This window comes from Alexandromys fortis, unplaced genomic scaffold, assembly GCF_014885135.2.
Source record: "Alexandromys fortis isolate MF-2015 unplaced genomic scaffold, M_Fortis_MF-2015_v1.1 scaffold_5, whole genome shotgun sequence".
NCBI classification, from domain to species: Eukaryota; Metazoa; Chordata; class Mammalia; order Rodentia; family Cricetidae; genus Alexandromys; species Alexandromys fortis.
The window spans coordinates 10,236,198-10,246,564 of NW_026067924.1; the positions used below are offsets into that span (position 1 = coordinate 10,236,198).

The following is a 10,367-nucleotide window of genomic DNA, read 5'->3' on the forward strand; positions in this document are numbered from 1 at the left end:
AAACTGCAGACATAACGACTGTAAGGGTCACTCTGGTTCTGTCTTGAAGGTTGGCTATTGGCCGTATCAGTAGCTGTGAAGTTATTTAATTATCTTTCAAGTCCCTTTTCAGTCCAGTGACCCAAAGTAGAAGTTCACCAGGGCTACCATTTGTAATAATAGCTTAAATTGCCAAAATTTTTGTCGAATGTTCAAATTGTTTGTGTTGACAGGAATGTTTAATTAACACTAGCCCCTCAAACTGGGAACAGGCAAAGGTAAAGAGAAAACATACTTTAATTGGTGAATACTAAACCTCCAGATATAACTTTGTCAAATGTTAAAATTTGAAATAGGTCCACCAAGAGAAAAGCACTTATTGCAAAGTCCAATGGACTGAGTTTGATCCCCAAAATCCACATAGTGAGAGAACCAATTCCTCTAAGTGATCTCCTGACCTCCATATGCACGCCAAAGTGTGTGTGTGTGTATGTGTGTGTGTGTGCTTAAAATTGAACAATGTTGTATGTCAGATGAAAAGAAATAATGTATTTCTAGCACACAAAAGAACTAGAATGTTCATCGTTACAGATAATGAAACACATTTGTTTACAAGACACAGGGTCTCCCTGTGTTGCCCAAGCCAGACTCACACTCCTGGCTTGCAGCTCTTCCCGATCCCCTGTGTGAGCAGCCGGGCCAGCAGATGCACACCACTTAATCTTTTTAAATTGAGCAAATACCAACCCAGAGGTTTTATCCCTTTTAGAAATTTTGATTCTTATAAAAGGGACGTTAAAAGAAATACAATTTTCTCTGGGCAGTAGTGGCGCACACCCTTAATCCCAGCACTGGGAAGGTAGAGACAGGCAAATCTCTGTGACCTCGAGGCTAGCCTGGTCTACAAGAGTTAGTTCCTGGGCAGGCTCCAACGCTACAGAGAAACCCTGTCTCGGAAAAAAAAAAAAAAAAGACAAAATTTTCAAAATAAATTTTAGTCAACATCTGCAATACTTTTTTTAAGCTGTATTTGTCACTAATCAGTAAATGTATCCAAAGTGTATGTCTGGGGGCTGGAGAGGTGGCTCAGAAGTTAAAAGCACTTGTGGCTCTTATGGAAGGCCAAGGTTTGACCCCAGACCCGTATGGTGGCTCATAACCACTGGTAACTCCAATCTCAGGACATTTAATGCCCTTTTCTGAGCTCCACAGGCACCAGACATACATGTGGTATACATACTTCTGTAAGGCAAAATACATATACACAAAAAATAAATTTTAAAAGCTGAATTTTATTTATCTTCCATTCATAACTTTGATATTTTTAATTTTTATATTAGAAAACTTCAACGATTTGTTGTTTTACTTATTACTGTGTTTTTACAGACAGAAGCCTTTGTTTTGACAGACAGGAGCCAGGAAAAGTATGTGTAATGCGCTGCTTCTTATTCCAAACCTTCCATCAGGTGTTCACTGTTTCCAAAGAACTGGTGCCCCGGGTCCTGTCCAGGGTGATAGAAGCAGTCTCTGAAGAGCTGAGCCGGCTGATGCAGTGTGTATCTTCCTTCAGCAGAAATGGAGCGCTGCAGGTACCCAGTCCTTCAGTTTCAAGAGAAATTTGTTTATAAATAGGCAACGGTGTGTTAACTACCTGCCTTGTAGACACAGCCAGTATTTCCAATGCCCCTGCTAATTTCACAGGCATATACACACACACAACACATGTATACATACACACCCACAAGCCATAGCTACTGTTCAGCACACAAACACATATACCTACTGTGCATGCACACACATACACACTGTGTGTGTTGTCTGCAGTTCCCAGAGGTTCTATGTCAGGAATTAAAACAGAACAAGAGGGTTTTTTTTTTTTTTTTTTTTTTTTTTTTTCGAGACAGGGTTTCTCTGTAGCTTTGGTGCCTGTCCCGGAACTAGCTCTTGTAGACCAGGCTGGCCTCGAACTCACAGAGATCCGTCTGCCTCTGCCTCCCAAGTGCTGGGATTAAAGGCATGCACCACCACCGCCCGGCTCAGAACAAGAGTTTTATAAAACTCTTCGAGCACGGACCCATGGTCCTTCCATGTCTTTCCAGAGCATCTAGCGCTGGTCGTCTCCTCCTCCTCAGCGAGGTATCTGTTAGGACACGGGACAGGGCCTGCTTGTGAGCTTCCTGTGCATTGAGACAGTGGGTGTGCATTTGAAGAAGCAGTGGTGGGATGTGGGTGTAGTTTTGTGGTGTAAGATGTGCTTGCTTGTATGAGACCCTGGAGGTTCACTCTTCAGTAAAACACACATGTGCTTGCATATACACACACTAAAACAGCATAGTCGCAGTTTCTCAGCTGGTAGTTGAAGCTTTCTCAGGCCTGCCTGCTGCAGTTACCACTCGCAAACGTAACATGTCTGTTTAAGTAAGCACCACAGTCGATATCAAAGAACAAACTGGCGTTGAGGGAATAGACTGGAAGAAATGGAACTTTAGTAAATTTCGCAGTTTTTTTAGGTTTTTAGCATGGAAGTTGTCCCACTTCAGTACAAACCTTCCCATCTTTGTGGTTGAGAATTTGGAGCAGCCCCAAACACAGGCAAGTGTTCCAGGGAGCAACACTGCAGCTCTGCGTGCACACTGCCCACATTCCTGGCTGATCCCGTAGACGTGTGTGCGTGGTCAGATTCCACTCTGACCAGCCCGCCTCAGACTAGGAAACTTGAAGTAAGGATTATCTACTGCTGGGCATGGTGGTCACACCTGCAGTCCCAGCTCCTCCAGAGGCCGAGACAGGAAGATGGCAAGTCAGGGTTTATGTGGTCTGTACAATGAGTTCAAGGGCAGCCTGGCAATTCAGCAAGACTCTCCAGATAGAAAGAACAAAGGTTGGTGTGTGGCCCAGTGAGAGTGTTGGTGCACATCATCTCATCATCAGAAGCGCCACAGTGTCTTCCTAAGCAGCGACACTGCCGTCCACCCGACAGCCATTAACAAGGCCTTTTGTTACCCCCTTGCCTTATCAACACTCGTTAGCAAACCACCCTATGGACTTTGGCCATCGTCCTGACTGTGAACGGGTGTCTTGTTCTGTGAGCTGTGGTCTCACTTTCCCCGTGGCATCTCTGCTGAGTAGCTGTGCTTCCTTTGATGAAGTCCAGCTGATTTCCACTTGGTTTCTGGTACTTTCTATATTTTCCTAGAAGTCTTGCTGAAGTCACAAAAACTTATTGCTGTTTCTTCTGAGAGTTAATAATCCATTGTTGGTTTTACATTTAGGTCTGCCTGTGGTCTGTTTTGAGTTATGTTAAGAGTGGCTTGGGCTTCATTCTTTCATGTAGAGCTCCAGTTGTGCTGTTTCTGTTCACTGAATGCATGTTTTCCCTTTTGAATGGTTTGGGACCCTTGTTGAAGTCGGTTGGCTCTCATTCTGCAGTACGAGCTCCATGCTTGTCCATGTGTGGAGCCACACCGACATGCTTGCTATGTGAATGTTTGAAATCAGAAAATGTGCGGCTTCCAAACTGTAGTTGTTTCCAACATCATTTTCACATTTCCACGTGAATTTTAGGATTAACTTGTCAGTTTGCATTTTTTCTCAAAGTTCATCCATGAATTTAACAAAGATGGTATTGACTTTGTAGAGCTTGGTTTTATTGTAGAAGAGACTATACCTGACTTGTCAGTTTGCGTTTTTTCTCAAAGTTCATCCATGAATTTAACAAAGATGGTATTGGCTTTGTAGAGCTTGGTTTTATTGTAGAAGAGACTATACATGAAAGGATATAGGTGCCAGGAAGCAAGGCCAGCCAATCAGGCTAATGTTTCTGTACCCCCACACACACACACACACACAACCAAACTAAAAGGCAAATACTAGTAAGCTGGTAATTCTCATGCAGTATGTCCATCCCCTGCCCACACAGTCGTTTTTCACAGCAGGGTTGGGGACACGCTGGTATGTTAGTGCTGTTCTTTGAGAGTCTTTTCTAGCATGTTGTCATTGTGTTGTTGTTCTGGCCAGCCTGGCCTACAGTAAGCAGGCTTCAGACCATCTCCTCAGCACTTGCTGTCGCTTGGTAACTGACGCTTGTCACTCTTACCTTTTTCCCATCTTTAGGCAAGACTTGAAATCTGTGCTCTGAGAGACACCGTAGCCATTTACCTGACCCCGGAAAGCAGGTGAGATGCTGAGTGTTGCTGCCCAGTTCTTTTTACATCAAGATTGCTTTACTCAGGTACTGTGTCCTCTGTGCAGATATACTCATAAATTTGCATTGCAATAAATTTGATATTTCATTAGAAATTTTTACTCAAAAGTACAAACCTACAAGACAGTGACTCTCAAGGCCACTTCTGTAGAGCACATCGTAAATTTAATGTGATCTTTTTCATTCATTGCTTATATAACTTAATCTTTTAAGTAATATGGCCAAGTATGACATACTCTTTTAAAAAGAAAGACAAAAAAATTAAATCTTCACCAGATTTGATGGACAGTTTGAGTGTTGTAAATACCAGCGTAAGAGGAAGCCTGTGGTTTCTTTGCAGAGTCTTGTAGTGGAAATTTGACGGTAACTTTTAGTTGTTTTGAATGAAAGTCAGGATTTCCTACTATTGAGACATCTGTAGTTGAAGTGAGCAGACCTACTGCCCACGTGCGCAGAATGTTTGCCACAGTCACAGCATTGCCCGGGAAGTCAGTCTGTGCTGTGAGCACGAGGACACTGCGGGACACCGCTCATTCATCTCTGGCCTTCGGTAGCCTGGCTGTCACCGGTACAGCTGAAAATGCTCATTATTTTCTTAACAGGTAAAATTGTCTTCTTCCTTCCTGCCATGGTGTACCACAAACTATTTCAAGTTGGTTCCTGTGTTCATTGTTTAAATACACTTTTTCCCAACCAGTCCTTTTCCCGCCTAAAATGGTACAGACAATTGGAAGTACTCAGTCCATCCCTATTGCCTGTTTATCCCCTGGACTTAACCTTTTGGAACCTAAGTTCAAGATAATACAAATTGAGTATCCTGTATCCAAAATACCCCGGAACAGAAGCATATTTAATTTTAGGTTTTGTGTGTCTGTGTTAAAATATTCATGATACACAAAGAGTTATCTTGGAGATGGAACTCAGGTCTAAACAAGGAATTTATTTAAGTTTCGTTATTTCCAAACACATGACTAAAGGTAATTTAATACAGTTCTTGATCACCTAATGATTGAGGGCCTGGAGAGGTGGCTCCGTGGTTAAGAGCACTGGCAGATGTGCCAGAGGACCTCAGTTTGAGTCCCGGAACTTACATGGTGGCTCAAACTGTCTGCAGCTCAGTCCCAGAGAACCCAGTGCCCTCTCTTGCCCTCCACACCCGTTAGTCATGCATGTGGAATTCAGACATACATGCAGGCAAAATACCCACGTGTAACTAGAGGTTTCTCTCCCGCCCACCAGTTCCCGAATAACCACTCTGAGGTTTAATATTAACTACAAAATGTTTGACCTAAAAAAAAAAAAAAATGTTTGGCCTATTAGCTCAGACTTTTACTAACTAGCTATTACAACTTAAATTAACTACACCGCCCTTTTTTGTCTGGTTTTTCGAGACAGGATTTTTTACTAACCTATGTATTGCCATGTAGCCATGGCTTACTGGTAATGCTCTGACTAACATCTTTCTCCTTTGGTGGCCTTTGATGTTGTCCATCCCTCCAACTCTGTCTTCTTTTTCCATGTATCTCCGCTTGGATTTTCCCCCTGGCTCTGTTCTGCCTGGATGTTGACCAAATCAGCTTCTTTATTAGCCAATGATAATAAGGCATATTCACAGCCTACAGAAGGGCATCCCACATCACCCCTGCACATAAAATAAAATGAAAAAGAGAAGTAATGTAATGTTTGATATGGAACTTCCCATCCTGTTGGTGCTCTAAACATTTTAAATCTTGGATCACGTTGGATTTCAGATTAGAGACACTCATCCTGTGAACTCCTACACAGAATTGTGAGCTTCATAGCATGTGTCAGGTCACCCTCAAAGCTGTGAGTGTCCTACAAATAATAGAATGCCCTTCATTTTCATCACCGTCATTTTGTCCTGACAACAAAGAACAATAAAGCAGTGTGTTTGTTTCAGTTAATCCAGCCCTATGGGGAACAAGATGTGGTAGAGATGATAGAAGGGACTTCCCTCTTCCGCAGGAAAGAGGAGAGCCCACTGGACAGGGAAAGGCAGCCTAATGTGCCAACAGACACTGTCCCCACCCACAAGCTGCTCAACTGGGGACCATGGAGGATTCCCAGAGGCGTCTTTAGGATTCTGTTAGGAATCTCATTCTGTTCGCGTCCCCTTAGTTTAAGATACATGGTTCGGACGTTCATGTCCTGGTCGGTTTTCATACAAGATCGAAGACCTCCTTGATCAGTAGTGATTACATGTATTTCTTCAACTCCACTAGAAAAGTAGAGGACATGAAAAGTTCAAAACTATTCTCAGAAGCAATAGGTATTATTCTACGTTCTCCAATATAAGCCTCACCCCTCTCAGTAATCCCTCTGGTACTCTCTACTTGAGAAAAACTAAACTACTAAGTAAGTAGTTCTTCAGGTCGTTCATTTTCCCTTTCTCGTGTAAACATCTTCCTTTCCTGTCCATGTTAATTCTAATAAGAACTAGAAGCTGTCCCCCAGTGTCCACTTTGAGAAGGTTTAGCTGTAAAGTGGGCCCTGTCAACGCTGCGACTGTCCTGAGCACAGATCTAGACCTGTCCTGCCTCTCCTTACTGCCTTCCTGCCCTCACAGCTGCTCTAGCTAGAGCTGCCCCCCTCCCCGCTTGCCCTGGGCTCTGCACAGTCACACCAGCCTCACCGCTCCTGAGCAGCCTCCCATTGTCTGGGTCAGGGTCCACTTCCTGGCTGTATCTCTTTGGCCCTGCCCCTGAAGCCCTGCCAGCCTGCTCACTATAGCCTTACTTTCCCTTTTTCTTTTCCTGTTGTTTTTCACTTTTACTTTTTCTCAGTCCTCTCTGCTTATGTCACTGGCCTCCATTAGTGTCTGTCTCTATCTAAAATGAGCTTAGGCATGTTTACAGTGATCCCCCTAACAGGCTGCTCAGAACTGTTGGCTGTCTGACTGGTGTGCTTTTTGTGTTTCAGATCTAGTTTTAAACAGGCCCTGGAAGCCCTGCCTCAACTTGCAAGTGGCGCAGACAAAAAGTAAGTTCTGGGTGCTCTCCTGAGCCCACTGGCTGAACTGCACAAGCTCTGGTAGCCAAAGTGTCTGAAGAGTCTGAGAGAGGTTCGCTCAGGTGTTAGGAGAGTGCAGGCTCACCTGGAATACGGTATACTAGGCTACCCAGGCCTCGCTTATCTTCCAAGTGACAGGATGAATTCTGTCTTTTAGGTTTGGCTTACAGCTTTAAGTGACAAGTACAGAGAATCTAGGAAAGCCGTTTGACTTAGTCAGCAACTTCTGTGTGAAGAAGAGAGATCAGGACCATCCACTGGCTTTGACGTCTATGAAACTCACCATTAGACAAGCCGCAAACATGGCCCAGAACAGCTCTGACATCGCTACATTAATGAGCATGGCCTCAATTTAAACTTTACACTTCGTGTCACAGGAAATTGTGACCTGAGGGGAAGTCTAGGCCAGGCACCTTTTGTAAATGTCCAGTCTAGCCTCAGCTTAGGCCGTGGAGACCCTGTAGCTCTTTGCTCTGTCACCGTTCCTAGTTAAAGTCCACCTGCCTTTGCTTGGGGAAACACACAGTGCCAGGCTCACCACAGAGTTGATCTCTCATTTCCACATGTGTGCCGTGGCATGCAGGCCCACCCCCAACACAGGCAATAATAATAAATAAAGTGAAATGAAAATTTTAATGAGTAGAGTGAAAGAAAGCCGTGTCCCTGGAACCGTCTTACGCTGTGTGCTTGCTGACAGTCACAGAACTGAAAACAAAAAGTAAGTTTTAGTTTTTCTTGATTGTTAGGGTAATTATTAGAGAGTAGGCCTAAGTATTATCCTGTTCTAGGAAGGACTCTAGAGAAGGAGTATCAAGAGAATAACTGAAGAAAAACATAGACTTGTATATTATTGTATTCTTTGAGCAGCCCCTTTCTTTTTGGTTGAGATATTTCTGCTACTGATTAAGATCCCAAAGACAATGACTTCAGAACACAGCATGGTAGTCAGACCTGGGCCCCAGCTCCCTACATATTTGCTGAGTTGCTAAGCTAGCGTGCTGGCTATTCTTCATTGTCAACTTGACAGCCAGGGAAAGCAGGACCTCTGTTGAGTAATTGCCCCTACCACATTGGCCCATAGCCTGTCTGAGAGGCATTTTCTTGATTGCTAATGGATGTCCACTGTGCACTGCACCGTCCCTAGGCAGGTGGGCCGGGCCTGTGTAAGAAAGGTGGCTTACTGGGGGCCTGACATCAAACCAGTAAACACCATCCCTCTGTGCTTTCTTCTCCAAACTCCTGCCTTGAGTTTCTGCCTTGGTTCCCCAGATGAGGATGGACCTGTAACCTGTAATCAAGATTAATCTCTCCAAGTTACTTTTGGCCGTGGTGTTAGATCACAGTACCAGAAAAGCAAACTAAGACAATCCCTTTTCTGAGTTAGAGTTACTATTGCTATGATGAAACACATGACTGAGCAATGTGGGGGGAAGGGTTTATTTGTCGTATAATTTTACACCATTGTTCATCGTTGAAATCAGGGCAGGAACCCATGTGGAGTAGAAACCTGGAGGCAGGAGCTGAGTCAGAGGCCATGGAGCGGTGCTGCTTACTTGCTTGCTCCTCATGGCTTGCTCAGCCTTCTTTCTTACAGAACCCAGGACCACCAGCCCAGGGATAGCACCACCCACAGTGGGTAAGGCCTTCTTCCATCAGTCAGTAATTTAGAAAATGTCTTACAGGCTTGCCTACTTCTGACAGCATTTTCGCATTGAGGTTCCCTCCTCTCATGACTACAGTTTGTGTCCAGTTGGCATACAGCGAGCACAGACCTGTACTGTCAGAATGTTAAGCTCTCTCCTCCCTTTAGGTTACTAGAAGAGCTACTCAACAAGTTCAAGAGCAGTATGCACTTGCAGCTCGCCTGTTTCCAAGCTGCATCCCCAACCATGATGAAAACATAGCTGCCTGTGGAGGAAGAGCATCCAGAGACAGCCAGCGTGAGACCGTCCTCTTCCTGTGCCAGCGGGCTAGCCCATGTCCAAGCACTGCGTTTAATTTCTCTTTTCCCCTTTATGGTGGCACAGAAAGATGTTGGTGGATATTTAATTTCAGCCTATTTAAACAACCCTATCATAATGTGCACAAACAGTTTTTATTGTTATTAGCTTTGGTCCAGTAAGGCTACATAGCATACTCTTCTAATTGTTTTTTCTTGACTAAATGTTGTATGGTGTGAGCTTCAGGGGACTTCTCTAGAGTGTTCTGGAGTGGCCCGTGGTGTAAATGAATGCAGTTCTAAGCACCTGTTTACTGCCTCGGTGTTGGCAATCTCCAGTCCAGGTGAGGCATTCGAGAAGAGATTTAAAGTCACAGCTTTGGAGCTGTGCCCAAAACCTAAAAATCATCGTTTCATACAACTCGCTCTAAGGTTCCTAGGTTTGGTTTGTTTTGTTTTTGGTTTTTTTTTTTTTTTTTTTTTTTTTTAGAAAAATATAGTATCTACATATAAAAAATGTTAAATTTTGGATAATTTGTGATGCAGATGGCCATAAATGATCTGAATTTTATAGTCTGACTTTAATTTTCCCAGTGCTACACACTGAAGTTGATCTGTCAGTGTGCACTGGTGTGGTGAGGGCTCACAAGGACCTGCACATAGAGGCCCCTTCATACCCACAGGCCCTGTGGAAGCCTTGTGGTCTACACTGCAACCTAAGGACAAAGGCAGCTCCTGGGGAAGGTAGCACTCCTTCCCCTCAGCAGGCCACTCCTTTCTGCTACTTCCCACCCTTTGGAGTGTCTTGCTCCCTAGCTGGAAAGACACAGGCTGTTTTGTAAAGATTGGAGGTGCCCTCGGGTCACCAAGCATTGAGCAGTGACTCACTGCTGACTGGCCTGCAAAGTAGATTCGGGTCACTGTGACCTGCAAGCGGCTCTTTCACCTCACTCCATCCTACCCTTGGCTTCAGTTGTGCTTCACTTTTCAAAATGACGTAGGGATAGTGTAGGAGCCTCTCTTTCAGAAGACAGAAGTCATCTGTCATCTTAGTTCACGGAATTCAGAGCACAGTGTGCGCACAATATGGAGGATTGAGGTCAGTGAGTGTCTGCCACAGACGTAATCATTCGCATGTGTGTTGGTTGGTAAGGCTGATACGTGTATACAGCAGTGTCTCTCGGTACACCAGTATTATAGGTAACAGCCAAACTC

At 44.2% G+C, this 10,367-nt stretch overlaps 1 protein-coding gene across 1 annotated transcript in view; it reads left to right on the forward strand.

The window, feature by feature from the left end:
• Exoc2 (exocyst complex component 2) overlaps positions 1–9,630 on the forward strand; it is a 153,571-nt gene extending 143,941 nt beyond the window's left edge. Inside the window, exons 25-28 of the mRNA XM_050142277.1 lie at positions 1,446–1,568; positions 4,093–4,154; positions 7,124–7,183; positions 9,024–9,630. Of these exons, the coding sequence (XP_049998234.1) occupies positions 1,446–1,568; positions 4,093–4,154; positions 7,124–7,183; positions 9,024–9,117 (339 nt within the window). The 3' untranslated portion in view covers positions 9,118–9,630. The remainder of the gene's footprint in view (positions 1–1,445; positions 1,569–4,092; positions 4,155–7,123; positions 7,184–9,023) is intronic.
• The last annotated feature ends 737 nt before the right edge of the window (positions 9,631–10,367 follow it).